Here is a 16,540-nt window from a genome sequence, read left to right on the forward strand (position 1 = left end):
CCGTATCATTTCTAAGGCCTGCCCTTGAGTGTTGCCTTCATTACTCTGGGGCTCCATCGGATAAAACGGCACCAAAGATTCACCAACAGTCCTCACCGAGACAATTTGAAATCACTGGTTGCAGGAAGTTCACAGAGAACTGCACAAAGCATTTGTGTTGTTTTTCAGCTATGATTTTATTTATTTTTTTATTTTTGGGGTTTTCATTTCAAATTTTGTGGCACAGGAAGATTTTCAAGAAAGCATTTAATTGAAGTGAGCTATTTTTCAAACTTACCATTTTTGTTTTCCGTCTGGTTACACTAAATGAAAAATAAAGCCTCAATATCAATTACAAAGTCGTGATGGACAAAAGAAGCCTCATGAAGCACTTGTGAAATTATTTGACTCTTCTTCATGGCACTCTCCAAAGATCCAGTGGAAATCAATTTCTATTATCTTTAAACCAAGAGCGCCATCTAGAGGAGTGCTTCATGAAGCTTCATTTCCTCATCACTACTCTCTACACGGGAGGATCCGATCTATTTAATGATTTTGAGAAAATCCTGCCCCCTAACTGGAAAGTCAAAAACAAGAATATAATCAACCTAAAACTGCTATCCAATAACTGCCCCAATTTTCATCTCTTTGTTTTTGTAATAGTGAGTCCGATGCAAATGAAAGATGAAACGCAATTGATCAGGAAAAATCCAAGTGCCATTTATTTGAACCATCTGAGGTGTCTTGGCTAAAACTTGCATGAGGTGCTTGAATTATTTACCACTTGTCTGACTTCTGTGTTATCTCAAAGGGGCCAGAAGAATACATGTGCAGTGCACATCCTATCAATGTGAATTTGTTTCTTTTGTTTGGGTTCTGAATGGTTTTCGGGAGAAGGTGACGTATGTTCAAATTGTGATTTTTTTTAAATTTTATTTTTTAAATATTTTACCTAATCATTTTAACTCTTCTTTGGTGATTTGTGTAACAAATAGGATTTTGAAGAAAAGCAACCTCTGTAAAGAAGCAACTTCTCAAAAGATGGGCCACAACGCGAAGTACTGTAAATTGGCACTAGAGGGCGCCAGAGAGATTCTTTGAATCCTTGATGTCTATTTTGTTGTTGTCGTTAATCTGGTTCAAATCCACCTTGGGGGACATATGATTGTTTTTAGGGTTTTACAACATTTTGTGTTGCAAGTCATATCCATACATCTGTTCAGTCATTTCTCTCTTTTCTCAACCTTCTTACTGACCAGGTGCCAGCCTTCTACTCTATGTAAATGGAGAGTTGTGAATACTTCTATAAGAGGGCAGATAATGGTTTTGTCTATTTATTATTAGAAGCACACAAAGCAATTTGTACATACTATATTTATTCTATATATAAGATTGTTTATTGTGTCCTGTCGTTGTGGCTCTGTTACTTTGTCACCCCCGGCCGGTGTCAACTGTTTTTCCTTCTTTTTAATTTTTTGTTTTGTTTTTGCAAATGGCCAGTTGTTTCTTCTTTGTTTGTTTTTGCTGCTTGCCACAATAGTGGTGAAATGTTGCATGGTGCCTAATAATGACATAGAATGGCCTTAACCTCTGAGAGCCAAGCTCAACTTAGAGTAACCAATCAACAGCTTGGCAGCGCCTTAAATTACTGTAGCCCTGATTAATAAATGATTTACAATACCTTGATTGTGATATGCAATATAATGTAGTATTGTAACTATAGTGTGATGCAGCTGTAGTGAAGGACCGGAAACTTCGGTTACACACTTGCAGTTTGGGTGCGCATGTCCTGGAGGGCCCCGGGATAAAGATGAGCATAAAACAAAAGAAACATTTCATCTGACAAACAGCGGTGTTGCATGTAATTCCAGATTGTTGTGAAATCGAGCCAGAGGTGGCAAATCCGGGTCCAGAAAGTCAAAAACCCGCCGCGTTTTGGCTTTAGCCTATCGTGCTAGTTAGCTAGCTCTCTAGCTAGCTCCCAACGGTGCTCGTTGACCTGCTAGGGAGCTAGCTAGCTAAAGCCAAACTGTGGCAGGGTTTTGACTTTCTGGATCTGGATTTGCCACCTCTGTCGAAAACACCCAACCAAAACCCACGACTGCCTTTTTAACCTCAGTGCTTCAAACCCCGTTGAACTCACAAGGAACCAGATGGGCTCTCAGGCGAAATTTCACCCTCCACATTAAACCGTGACCTCTATCTCCTGTCACATTTGCCGCACAATAGTCAAAATATCATGAGCAACGGTTAGGAGGGGGCGGGGGTGGATAGTCTCACCAGGGGTGAAGTTTTTTATGGGGTTCCTGTGTGGGTTCTTTCCTGACTTGCTGGGAATAAACGACGTTTTTTGTTTCATACCAGTCAACTGTGCTACTGTCTTGTGTTTTTGAAGATATTTGATCACAAGTGCCTTACGGTCAACCATGACAATTTCCTGAAGTGGGCTCAATGGCAGGAGTCCATTCAGTACCAGATTCTGGCTACCTTGCTTTTGGATACAACATAGAGCCGGCTTCTTGTCGCTCGCGGCGTAGTTCGAGCAGCGCGCGGACATATGGCTAAGGCTAACCTCAAAATAAAGTTGACTAAATAATACACTGACGGCAATGCAAATAGCCTTAGTAGACTTTTACTTTGAAGTTGAGCCGCGTCGTAGCGTGGTGGCTAGCTTGACTTCACTTTTCGACGTTGAAGATGCAGTGGAAATTTATCTTTTAACCAAGTGCGCCATCTAGGGGAGTAAAAAAGATCGCAAGTGGCATTTTTTTTTTTTACTCCTCCAGATTGTGCGCTTGGACCACTTTTAACCAAGCGTGCCATCTAGGGGAGTAAATAAATATATCGCAAATTAGTTTTCCCATCATTCGCAAAAAAAACAAAAACAAAACAAACAATTAAGAAATTATACATTCTTTATATGATGTGGTTATTTTGATAAAATTCTTACAGCAAGGCTTTCTGTTAAAAAGGATTAGGCAAATACTGCAGTTTAGGATTATTATTTTTTTAAGGTTTTGGGGTGGCCTGTGGCCCTGAATCCACTAGAGTCGATCCGCCCCTGAGCAGAAGATGAATATCATTTCCACATTCAGAACCAAAACGAGAGCAATCTGTATTAAGCTGGCCGTAGTTGAGAAACCATTAATGTGATATGCTCACAAATTGGACCATAACACTAAGCAGAAAACTTTTTTTGTTCCTGAAAGTGAATTATTTTTGTTATGAAGAGAAATGATGTTGCTATTTTAGCTGTAAATGTGTTTGTGATTTTGCAAATCTAATAAAAATTGTAGCAGTAGTGGTAGACAGTACCCATTACTCATTGTCTTTCCCGTCGACCCCCCCCCCCCCCCCCACACACACACACACACCCGCCCCGCCCCAAATAGCATATTGGCCATGTCAAAAAGTATGTTTTAGTATATATTTCAATTCAAGGTTAAAGTTGTTAAGAGTTTAATCAGCTTACAACAAAATGTTTCCTGAAGGGAAAAAATATTCAGTTAGATAATAGAATTATAAAGCGAACAATATGTAGATGTGAAAACAAAAGTGAGATGACTGCGGGAAAAAAACGTTAAGCGTCGTTAACAGGAGATGACCAATGGGCTGGTGTTGGTGCTGCTCGTTTGACGACCTGATGGAGGAAGCAGGCCTTTGCCTTCACTTTCACCTCCTTTAGCCTCGTGGCCTCCTTCTCGAATGTGATCGGTGGAGGATAACTGCACATAAAGGACATCAGCTACCTGCAGTACCTGGGATGGACCTGCGCAGAAAAAAAGAAGAACAAATAACAAAACAGCTGTGCAAAAAAAAAAAAAAAAAAAATCTAATAAACAATGCTTGATTGTTTGAAAAATTAACAATTGGCCTACCATCTCCATGACTGCACATATCTAGAGTATCCATCATGATGCTGCCCAGCTCCCTTCGGGACAGCTTCTACACAGACAAGAAAATATTCATTAAATTGAGCTTGGTGTTAATAAAATAAAATATATTACAATCAAATAGAATAGCGGTTGAAAAAATGGATGGATGGAGAAAATTAAATTAAATTAAATTAAATTAAATTAAATGATTTCAAGGTATAGTAAAGGCTTATAGTAAAAAAAATAATTAAAAAAAAGGCTAGTTTTTGGCATTACAAGCCTGATAATCGAAATCAATAAAGGTCCACCACTCGTCCGCCTCAGAAAAGCAAGAGAGGGATTTTATTAGCTACTTAAAACAGCGAGTAATAACTATAATTAGGCTCAAAGTGACAGCTCTGGGAGATCTAAAATTCTGGTAGTGCTGGTGGTTAAATGCAAAGTTTATTTATAAAAAGAGCAAAGACTATTAACAAGAAGGCAGTGATTTGTACCTTTTGTTGTTATGACCCAGATATTGGAGCTTTAGATTTTTGTTAACCTCTCCTTCGAAGCTGTTATGTTTGGCTTTTGTAGGGGTTGGGTTTTGTTTATTATGGGTATGTTTTGTTGTTTTTGTCTGCGGTTGGTGTTTGTCATGTGTTCCCGATTTCTCCCCTTGTCTCGTTATGTCTGATCACGTCCACCTGTGTCCCCCCCGCCCCAGTGTGTTTGACCAATCGGTGCCCTCAGCCTTTCCCCAGGTGTGTCTCATTAGTGTTGGTGTATTTAGTCTGTTTCGTTTGTCCGGTCTGGTTCGATCCATTGTCATTTCCAAGTTTTGTCGTTTCTTGCTAGTTCCTCGTCGTGCCACTTGAGTTTGCTTTGCTTTAGGACTTTGTTGTTTTTTGTCGACACTTTGTGCACCACCTTGTTTTTGTTTAATTAATCAAACCCTTTTGTTTTGGACTTTACCTCGGCCTCCTCGCTCTGCCCCCCCCCCCCCCCCCACACACACACACACACACACACTTGGGTCCAAAACCACAGCCAACCGTGACATAACCACTAACTTTTCCTGTTACCAGTAGCGAAAAAACCACAACAGCTACCGCAGCTTGTGGAAGTCTAGATTAAAGTTTTTTTTTTTTTTTATAACAAAATTGAAGTTTAGATTATCTTTTAAAATAACGTATGGCCTAATTGGTTTGTTGATGTGCTTAGAGGTTTTATTTTGAATTTCATTTATGAAGCACTCTTCTCTTCTTGGCGTATTCAATTGATTAGTCATGCACTACAATTTTGTAATGTCCTGGAATTCAAATTCTTTATTTGGGGACCTTTATCAGATATGACATTAAAATTGATGAATTAAATTAATTACTTAAAAATCCTATAATTAATTAGATTAAAAAATGTTATCGCCTGACAGCACTCAATATAATGTAATGTGTTTTAATGTTATATTTTTTTTGTTTACATGTTACAAATTTGCTTTTTTGTTAAGCAGTGGGTTGCATGTCTGCATGAAAAGTGCTATATAAATGAATAAAAATATTATTATTATTATTATTATTAAAGCAACATTATTTTATGGGATCTCTCTGAAAGATGCAAAACTGAATTATTATTTTTGCAAGGACAGCATTTTTTTTTTTTATACAGCTCATCTTTTTTTATTGAGTCAATAGTCGTGGGCCTCCAACTATCACACGATGAGCTGTTTTTACGGAAACTAAAGGTTTTCTTCCATGAAGTTGATCCTTGCAGAATAACTACAATAACGGCTTGCGGAATTGCCAAGTTCACACTGAGCAAAATATGAAAATCCTGTTTTTCCAGTACTTGACCCACCTTCTCGTCACAAGCGCCGCTGCTTGCTGAGATCTCGTCTTCCTTTTGCCGTTTCCAGCTGCAGCATCCCCCGTCGCCCTGAGAATCACTGCTGAGGTTGCTGTCGTGCAGGTCGCCCTTTGAGAGGTGCCGAAGGACCGCATGACTCGGGCAACTTTAAGATCAGGCAAAAATGGATTGGAGCGGAGTTAGGTGTTTTCTACAGGTCAAATTGTTGGAAAGACAGCAACGATAGTTTTTTGGGATTGTGAAGTTGAAAATGAGCTCACCCTTTGGCCCAGCCGTGCGATGGGCTGATGTGGTTCTTCAGCTCAAAAGGGCGCCGTTGTCTTTCGTCACTCAAGCCCCTGTCGCCTTCTTCCTCTTCATCAGAGGCAGCTCTTCCCTCTACTGCCCTCTGCAGGCACTCGGCATCTGCAAACGAAGCCACTCGTGACAGTAACGCTCTAAACGCCACATGTACAATTTTGTGGCATCTTGGAACTATGTTGAAGTGAGTAGACAAGTGCTTTAAAGCCATGTTGTGTCATCTAAAGGCAATTCTAAACCTTCACAGGAAGGGTAAGGGGTCAATTTCTTCACTTTTCTCGGCAGGTCTTGCTCCCGACGTGCTCCAAATAAGGACAAATAAATGAACATATTTGATTTGATCTCTTTTTTTCCTAATCACTTTTATGGGGGAGCCTAAGTCTCATCTAACTGTGGCTATTATAATATATATATGTCATTTTCATAAAATGTGATCACAAATGGTAAAGAAAACACTACAAAATTAAAAATAGGTGGCAAATCCAGGTCCAGAATGCAAAAACCCTGCCAGTTTGTGCTAGCTAGCTAGCTCCCATGGTGCTCGTTTACTTGCTAGCTAGCTAGTACCAGGGGCCAAAGCCAAACTGTGGCACGGTATTTACTTTCTGGACCTGGATTTGCCACCTCTGAAATGAAATCAAATTAATATTTTTTTTTATGTCGCCTTGCGTAACAAATGCGCAGCATGACACCATGCCACAAGGTGGCGCCTCCTTGTTTTTGTTATGCCTATGCAACCCTTTTTTCGTTTGGCCATCAGTTTTTTAAAAAAGTATTTTTGGGCTTTTTAGCCTTTAATTGACAGAACAACTGAAGTGTATTTGATGCCGTGGACTTGTACAACAAATGCGCAGCATGACACCATGCCACAAGGTGGCGCCTCCATGTTTTTGTTATGCCTATGCAACCCTTTTTTCGTTTGGCCATCAGTTTTTTAAAAAGTATTTTTGGGCTTTTTAGCCTTTAATTGACAGAACAACTGAAGTGTATTTGATGCCGTGGACTTGTACGTGTAATCGTGACGCGTGGTAGCGCCAACAAGCCTACTTTTTCCTATTAATAAAGTAAACCTGTGTACTTCCAGGCCCTTTGTTTGCTCTCCAATTTGTTTGCTATCCAGCAGCGCCGTCCATGACTGATCAGCCACCACGCGTACTTGGTTTTATATGTGTTAATATCGAACATGCTTAAAGTCCTAGTTTCAAAAAGTTTTTGATCATTTAAAATTTTAGACATTCATAGTGAAGTTAATCAATACAGGACAATCCATATGTATCCAAAATATATTTAGCATCTTCGGAAAACAATCATGAAACTTCATTTGGGACACAAAACGGTAAAGGAAGAATTTGAAAAACTTTACTTTTGAATATTTTTTTCTTAGACACAATTATTACCTTTTGAATAACAACTGATAATAATTCATTCAAATACTCATATCAGTAACATTTATAGATTTTTAAAAGGAAGTTGATGTCTTTATCGTTACTGACCAAGTTATTGATGCATTTATTATTCCTTTGTTCCTCACCTGTCTTACAATACGACTCGATTCCTCTTGCTGAAGCGGCTTCAGGAAGACATACGCAGCCGGATCTGGAGCAAAAGGAGAACATACTGCATCTCAAATTGTAAACCGTACTCATGCTCGTTCACACGCCATGTGAAGTATGTACATGACCACATAGTTGTTGTTACAGGTATAGGCCTGCATCCAGAGACCCCCCCCCCCCCCCTCAATCTTTTCCTTCACACACAGTCAACGTCTCCGATGTTTTGGTTCACGGTGAAGTTTAAAGGAAGTGCAGCATCACAACAAAATCACAATCAAATAATTGTTGCTTTATCTTGCAATGTGTCATCCCAGCATTAAGTTCAGCCTTTTTTTTTCATGAAAACTTTGAAAACAATCGTCTTGAATGAACAAAGAGAAACTTTCACCCCTGGGCGTTATTTGACCATTTTTTGGCTTTTTGTTGGTTCTGACCAAGCCATTTCAAAATAAAATAACGCCCAGGGGTTAAGAGAGAAAAAAATAGTCAGTTTCACTCATTCATGTTCAACTGAATCAAGAAAAGGTCAAACCAACTTTTGTCGCTTTATTTTCGTGCTAAGCAAAAGTGGAGGGCAAAGTTCAGTCTTCTGCGGAAGCAGAAATAAACTCGCCAAACCTGATGCATAAGCAAACACATGCACACCTTTACCTGTACTGCTGCAGTTCGCTTTCCAGCCGCTCGATCCTGGACTGAAGCTGCGGCACAGATTCGGCCTGTTCCTGAATCATTCGCACCCGCTCAAGGCCCAAGCTCAAAGCCTCCCTGGCCTCCTCTGCTCGTCTCCTGATGGATGTCATGAACACGATGGCATTTGAACAAATCGGTGGATGACTTTGAACGCGCTGCGACTGAAGCCAAATCCAACCTAATTTGGATGTTCTCCCTCCTGAGCGCAGATTCGACCCCCTGAAGTTTGCTCACTTCCTGATACGCCCATCGCAGCTCCTCCTCCAGGCGTTGGTTGAACTTGATGGCCTCCTCCAGCTGTCCATCACGTGAGGAACGGATCAGCTGCAGCTCTCTTAAAAGCGGGTCCCTCATGTCCCATCGTCTCCCCAACCTTCTGCCACCGTTTCCTCCCGCGACGTTGGTCTGGCCTTTAATCCGCCGCGTGGGCACCAGTTTGCCTTGTATGAGGGAAATGGAAGTTGCGGGCGAGGAAACACGGATGGGCGCCGGCTGCGTGCGGCCCCTCTCTCTCCTCAGAGCCACTTCAAGGGCCAAACAGCGAGCGTCGCTACCTTGCAGTGCCGATCGGAGGTCCTCCACCAGCTCCCTCAGAGCCGCTAACTCTTCTGGGATAACAAAAAGGAAGGAGGAGAACTGATAAACATGCTGGCACCAAAAAATGATCCTCAGATTCCCCTTTTGATTTCAATTGTTGATTTCACGTCAGGGTTTGTTCAAGTTTGCAAACGTTCGCTAAACATTTGAAATTTGACAGGAAATCAATATTTGTCTGTATTGCAAATAATTACTCCTCAGTGGGATATGGGAGGGTTTTGTTCAGTTATTATTAGGATGAGCATTTTTTCTTGTGCTGTTTTTTTGGATACCCATTTTTTTTAATGTAAATATGAGCACTATACAAATTAATAAAAGAGGAGATTTCCCACCCCAGTTTGTTACCATAAGAGTTGACGGTTTAAATTAGGGGTGTCATGCGAATCGGAATTAATTGCATGACTTCAAAAGTTAACTTACAATTATTCGCACATTTTATATCTATTCCAAATGTACAATAACATGTACAATAAAATATTTTTAAGTTTTCATATTCTTGTTAAGATAAAAGTGGAAAAAATGTAAACTAATAGAAATAGGACTGTATCTTTTAGTCTTTGATACAGTAATTTCATAATAATTCATAAAATTTAGTTCAAATTAAAAAGATGTACTGTAGCATACTGTAAAAAAAAAAACGAGAGTGATATTGATTTGTGTTGAGGTCAATTTTCTGCCACTAGATTGCATAATTGCATTTGTTAGACATTGGTGACAGCTCAGCGCATTTTTCTTTTCATATTAAGAGCTATCTGCACATTTTTAAAAATTGTAAAATACAACTTGACCCCAGTCTCCACAAATCTATGCATTCATATTATTAAATTTATTACTGCTAAATTTCGTCGTGAACGTGTCTTCTACGTTGCGACTGGAATTCCCCCAGGCTTTCTCGGTTATTTCGGTAATAGCACGTAAAAAAAAAAAATTGTGGTGTTAAAGGAACTTTAAATCAACTCAAAATTAACGCACTAATTTTGACGCCACTAGTTTAAATAAATGCTTACTTAGGTACTTGGCTACATTTCAGAGCCTGTATTTTTTTGTTAAACTTCAGTAACGTAGTTGTAAGAAGTATCTCTGTACTTTTAATATTGCCATCTCTGGTAATGAGAGACATCAAAATCTGGGCCCCTATAATTAATCATTACAAAAGGCCCCCGCCATTGGACCCCATTTTTTTTTACCCCCATGACACAGATGACCACAAACAAAAATATAGAGAATAACATGACGTTAGATTCTAGTCTGCGAGGGCACCCCCGCCGCCCTGGTCAACGGGGGTGGGGGTGGGGATGCTGACAGATACTCAGGGTCCCACTACATGTTAGTCCCTGAAAGAGTAGTCAACTTCCCTAGGCGTTATTGTGACCATTTTTTGGCTTTTTGTTGGTTCTGACCAAGCCATTTCAAAATAAAATACTGCCCACGGGTTATGTGTTTGCAAAACGCCACATACCCGAAGAAGTGTCCTCCATAGTCCGAGCAGGCGTGGATCTGTTTTGCCCGTTCTGACTCCTTGCCAGATCAAAAGTGACGAATTTTCTCCTTCTCACACGAGGCCAGCGCAGCCTGATGTGTCGCTCCACCAGCTCCGTCTCCTCCGTAACCGGAAGTCGCCACACGCAGTCGCCCGCAGCGCCTCTGCGCGCAGAACGCACACGAAAGAAGCCGCACAGACGCGAGTGGAAGTCCTTGAAAGTCATCTGACAAGGCACCCCGCAGCACACGTCTCGGAACTCGTCCTCGTCTTCGTCGCCGCCTCCATCCTCGGTCCCTTGCATGCTCTTCTTCCCTTTCCGAGCTCCGGTGACGCCGAGCACAGCGCAGAGGGTGCCGAAGTCCTCCGCCGACACTTTCTCGTCCCGGTTGGGATAAGCAAGATGGTGGAAGACCTCCTGCAAGTACTGGTCAATTCCGGTGGCCAGGACGACGATTTCGTTCTCCACGCCGGGATCGGGGCAGTGGTGGTGGGCCAAGGCGCTCCGGAGCCACTCGCTCCTGCGAGCTGCTCTCGGCCAAGGTTGGACGGACTTCAAGGCGAAAGCGGCCCGTTCCATGATCGAACATTCACTTTTTGTTTTCGGTCAGAAATGTGATACGCCAAAGGTTGCGATTCGAAATCTATAGCCCCACCTAAGCTCAATGCGAGTCTACCACATGAAGAAAACAAAGTCCCATTCAAGCCTGACTCCACCCTCGAATGCAAATTCTATGTGACTACCAATAAGGTGCCTTCTGCGGTTCTGCGGAAAACAAATTGAGAAGTTGAATGTTACAAGATGTGACACAATTTTTGATTAAAAAATAGCTAATTAACACAAACCTTTTAGTCACTTTTCTGTATGTGGCTCTAAATGGAAAAAGTTCTGACTTGCCTGTATTAGCGGATAGTACTTCACTTTCTAAAGCTTGACTCATCAGACCACAAGTGCCTTGAAATCTACTGTTTTTTATAATGTGCACTTAATTAATCCTTGATGTATTTTCTCATACATCATGGATAAAATTGTGTTTAAGGGCTTTATGTATAAAAATGTTACTCCTTCAATTATCCCAAAATAAAAACCTTCCTGTCAGTTTTTTTCTGTGACTGAAGTCAAAGAGAAACTTCTGTTGCGATCTCCACGCACATCCCTTTCAAAGTAAATGTGTCTCAACTCCTTAGTGAAATTCCTTTCCCCACCCTGACCTCAGCACTTGTCATTCATTTGACAGCCAAAGCAAAGGTTGTCTTGATACACTCACCTGGGCATGACTAGACCACATCATGCAGGTTGCATCACATGCATTCCACTTTGTAGAGCACATTACATTTGTCAGGAAAAATGTAATTAGGTATGTGGCAAAAAAAAAAAAAAGAAGGGAGTCAAGTGATAAAAAGTATGAAAATTAAGCATATAATCAGATGTATGATCTGCTCATATTGAGTAGTTCAAGAGGCACGTTCCACTTACTGTTACTTAATAAGTGGAACTTGCCTCTTGTCATGAGGGAATGTGAGTGGATGAGGGATGGTGGACCCAAATGCAGGGAAACGGGAATCCAAGTGCAATGTGTGATACTTTTATCAACCATAATAAAAAAGGTGAGCAGACAATCATGACTGGACGGGACGTGAGTAGACTGGTCGACGTGACATGAGTAGACTGGTCGCCATGACTGAAACGAGCGGGACAGGACCTGGTTTGCCTTGACTGACTGTGACGATGACGACTTGGCTAGCTGTGACGATGATGACTTGGCGGTGACGAACACAACTTGGCAGTGACGAACACAACTTGGCTGTGACGAGACGCGTATTTAGCCCATATTTGGGGGTGCTTCAAATGTCTCCAAAAGCCTTTATAGCACCCCTGAACCTCGGATCCTAGAATCACCTCTGAGAACACGACTTGGCTGTGACGAGCACAACTTGGGTGTGACGAACACGACTTGGCAGTGACGAACACAACTTGGCTGTGACGAGACGCGTATTTAGCCCATATTTGGGGGTGCTTCAAATGTCTCCAAAAGCCTTTATAGCACCCCTGAACCTCGGATCCTAGAATCACCTCTGAGAACACGACTTGACTGTGACGAGCACAACTTGGGTGTGACGAACACGACTTGGCAGTGACGAACACAACTTGGCTGTGACGAGACGCGTATTTAGCCCATATTTGGGGGTGCTTCAAATGTCTCCAAAAGCCTTTATAGCACCCCTGAACCTCGGATCCTAGAATCACCTCTGAGAACACGACTTGGCTGTGACGAAAACGACTTGGCTGTGACGAACTCGACTTGGCTGTGACCAGACGCGTATTTAGCCCATATTTGGGGGTGCTTCAAACGTCTCCAAACGCCTTTATAACACCCCTAAACCTCAGATACTAGAATCACTTCTGAGAACACGACTTGGCTGTGACGAACACGACTTGGCTGTGACGAACACAACTTGGCTGTGACGAACACGACTTGGCTGTGACGAACACGACTTGGCTGTGACCAGACGTGTATTTAGCCCATATTTGGGGTCGCTTCAAACGTCTCCAAACGCCTTTATAGCACCCCTAAACCTCGGATACTAGAATCACTTCTGAAAGCACGACTTGGCTGTAATGAACACGACTTGGCTGTGACTAACTCGACTTGGCTGTGATCAGACGCGTATTTAGCCCATATTTGGGGTCACTTCAAACGTCTCCAAACGCCTTTATAGCACCCCTGAACCTCGGATCCTCGAATCAACTCTGAGAACACGACTTGGCTGTGACGAAAACGACTTGGGTGTGACGAACACGACTTGGCTGTGATCAGACGCGTATTTAGCCCATATTTGAGGTTGCTTCAAACGTCTCCAAACGCCTTTATAGCACCCCTGAACCTCGGATCCTAGAATCACCTCTGAGAACACGACTTGGCTGTGACGAAAACGATTTGGCTGTGACGAACTCGACTTGGCTGTGACCAGACGTGTATTTAGCCCATATTTGGGGTCGCTTCAAACGTCTCCAAACGCCTTTATAGCACCCCTGAACCTCGGATCCTAGAATCAACTCTGAGAACACGACTTGGCTGTGACGAAAACGATTTGGCTGTGACGAACTCGACTTGGCTGTGACCAGACGCGTATTTAGCCCATATTTAGGGGCGCTTCAAATGTCCCCAAATGCCTTTAGAGCACCCCTGAACCTCGGATCCTAGAATCACCTCTGAGAACACGACTTGGCTGTGATGAAAACGACTTGGCTGTGATGAAAACGACTTGGCTGTGACGAACATGACTTGGCTGTGACGAACACGACTTGGCTGTGATCAGACGCGTATTTAGCTCATATTTGGGGGTGCTTCAAATTTCTCCAAACGCCTTTATAGCACCCCTAAACCTCGGATACTAGAATCCCCTCTGAGAACATGACTTGGCTGTGACGAACACGACTTGGCTGTGACGAACACGACTTGGCTGTGACGAACACGGCTTGACTGTGACGAACACGACTTGGCTGTGATGAACACGACTTGGCTGTGACGAACACGGCTTGACTGTGACGAACACGACTTGGCTGTGACGAACACGGCTTGACTGTGACGAACACGACTTGGCTGTGACGAACTTCCACACAATACATAGGCAATGCACCCACACCGACGGGACAAACACAACAGACTAAATACTAATGAGACCCACCTGGGGAAGGGAAGACATAACGAGATAAGGGAAGAAACCAGGAACATGGACCAAAAACACCAACCACAGACAAAAACAACAAGAACACCCATAACAAACAAAAACCCAACCCCCACAGAACCGAAACATGACATCTTTGTTCTGATTTTTGAAATACAGAGCTTGGGAGAATCGTTTTTTTTCCTCTCCTGAATAAATGTGTCTTTGCATGTGTTATGGGGTGATTAGCAAGTGGGAAGCTCCGCATCAGTCCCGTCTGTCATGCTGGTGTTCTCCTGACCTCTCAGCTGCCGCCTGCATCGGGTGAAAGGACCTTATCTAAAAATGAAAGGATGGGAGCATGGAAGGGGCAATAAATAAAAAGGTGGGGGTCGGGAGCTTTGTGAGTGTGACTGTGTGTGTTTGTGTGTGCGCGCATATAGAGACACTTATAGAGACGGAGCCAAGTGGCCGCTTGTTCACCTTTGGAGGTGGAGTGAAGCACTATAGTACGGACAGGCCGGGCTTTCAGGCTTTGTGTTAGCTGCCATATGCTCATCTGAAGGTCAAATTGAGTCTTACACTTTCCAGACGTTTTTTTTAAGTGCCACTGACTGTTAATCTGCGACCAGTCACACCAAGTTGTTACTGCATTTTCATATGTAGTTACATTCACTGTCAACCCCGCCCCCTCCCCCCCTATATTTTATAAATTGTGAGGCTCGCTGAATGTGAGATCACATCATGGAATACAATTTTTACAATCATAACTGCCATCCAAAAAAAATAAAAAATTCAAATGATATAAATATCGTAACTTTCAAAAGCAGAAGATATTTTCTATCGATTCACAAACAAATGTTGCCTCACTTCATGTACCGGTTGCTGTAATAGCCATCACTCCAATATGACTCCAAAGAAACTAAAAACTAATCGTGATAGTGTTATAAGAAAGCCTAAAGGTTATTACTGCTGGAAAAAAAGAAGTAAATAACTAAACATGAGAACAGTGTTCATTTTTCTGATCTGGCTGCACAGTTGAGTTTGCTTTGGCAAAGTGATCTACCATCTGCACTATTGCAAGAATTGGATACAGCACAAGTCAGTTAGTCATGCCTGGAGCATTACTGGAACAAATATTGAATCTTAGTTATGATATAGTGAATATCAAGCTCTAATTGGGAAAAAGAAAAAATATATATTTACCATTAGGATGCAAAACACTGTTAAAGAATGATATGGTCAAGGAAAAGAAGTAAAGAAAAGGAAAAGTTGTTGGGAAAAATATGAGATTTGAAGGTGAAAAACAACCGCAATAATAAGCGAGGAAAAATATTGTAGCAACCTTTCGGGTTGGGTGATTTCCGACGGTGTGGTTGGACCATGAAGGCATCACGTCGTGTTCTGGCGTAGTTACGGCCTGAAAACTGTTCATTAAAAAGAGCTGTTAGCTCAATACTTGGCCTAATTATTTCACCAACGCCGCAACATTTCACAAAATGCAAAATAATGAAAACATTTAAAGACTGACACTGGATGGGCAAGCAGACAAACAGTGAAGTCCTCTTGGTCCATATGATCACATTGTTATGAGTTATGTAGTCGATCATAAACTGTGTACATTGTTGAGGCGCCCGAGGGACATCTGTCGACTTGGAAACACAACATCCTTTTTAATAGTGTGCGTAAAAAGTTTCACAAAGGTGTGTGGGGAAATAATCACTCTTCACGTGTTAAGTTCCCTCTTCCCAAACACTAATCATGCAATCAGTGATAGATGAGGAGTGCGTCAACATTGGTTTTAACGTGAGGAATTAGGTTAGACTGGGAGTTGGCTCGGAGTTCATTGCTTCAATGGAGATGTGATTTATGGGCTGGTGTCTGTGTGTGCGTATGTGTGTGTTTTTGGGGTTAAAGACTATGCAAATTTCCTCATTCTTGAGATAGAGAAGAGAGATAGAAGCAGCTCGGTTCTACCTTTGAGATGTCAATGATGTGGACGTGTAAAGCTGCAGCGGTGTGCGTAGAAATACTCATGGGACTTTCCAGTTACCGTCCTTAGAGCCAACCAAGAGACAGGATGAAGTTTATGGAGAGCAGATGAGGCATGTGGCTACACGTACAGCCACACAATAACACAACACTGACACTAAAACAACGGAGCTTGGGTGTGACGAAACACCGATACAGCTCCCTGTGGCCTTCAATGTTTATATGATTAAGGGGAGACCGGGGCTAGTTGTATCACTTTTTATACTTTTATATATTTCTTGGAAAAAAATACATCTTATATCAACAAAATGTATACCAAATGAAAGACCAATGTATTCATGTCATTTTCATATTTTGTGTCAGTGCAGAGTTATAAGCCATCAAATAGAGGGAGTGAACATGTGACATGTTGCCCCACCAATGGGTAAGTTGTCACACTATATGGGGTAATATGTCACACTGTATTTTGCAACGAATAAAACAAGGACAAAACTATTTTTTGTTGCTGCTTTTTTTGTTTTTACAGCCAGAGAAATTGTTTATCAATAATCTTGAAATTTTAC

The 16,540-nt window shown here is 41.9% G+C and overlaps 1 protein-coding gene across 1 annotated transcript; it reads right to left on the reverse strand.

The window, feature by feature from the left end:
- Positions 1 to 3,421: 3,421 nt before the first annotated feature.
- LOC144056652 (EF-hand and coiled-coil domain-containing protein 1) lies at positions 3,422 to 11,018 on the reverse strand. Its single transcript, XM_077573622.1, has 8 exons — positions 10,296 to 11,018; positions 8,418 to 8,847; positions 8,201 to 8,335; positions 7,528 to 7,592; positions 5,957 to 6,101; positions 5,688 to 5,841; positions 3,858 to 3,924; positions 3,422 to 3,748 (listed from the first exon to the last, which is right to left on the reverse strand). Exons 1-8 carry the CDS (start codon positions 10,894 to 10,896, stop codon positions 3,570 to 3,572), a joined length of 1,776 nt encoding a protein of 591 aa, XP_077429748.1. The 5' UTR covers positions 10,897 to 11,018; the 3' UTR covers positions 3,422 to 3,569.
- Between the last annotated feature and the right edge of the window lie 5,522 nt (positions 11,019 to 16,540).

The sequence above is a fragment of the Vanacampus margaritifer genome, chromosome 8 (assembly GCF_051991255.1).
Source record: "Vanacampus margaritifer isolate UIUO_Vmar chromosome 8, RoL_Vmar_1.0, whole genome shotgun sequence".
NCBI classification, from domain to species: domain Eukaryota; kingdom Metazoa; phylum Chordata; class Actinopteri; order Syngnathiformes; family Syngnathidae; genus Vanacampus; species Vanacampus margaritifer.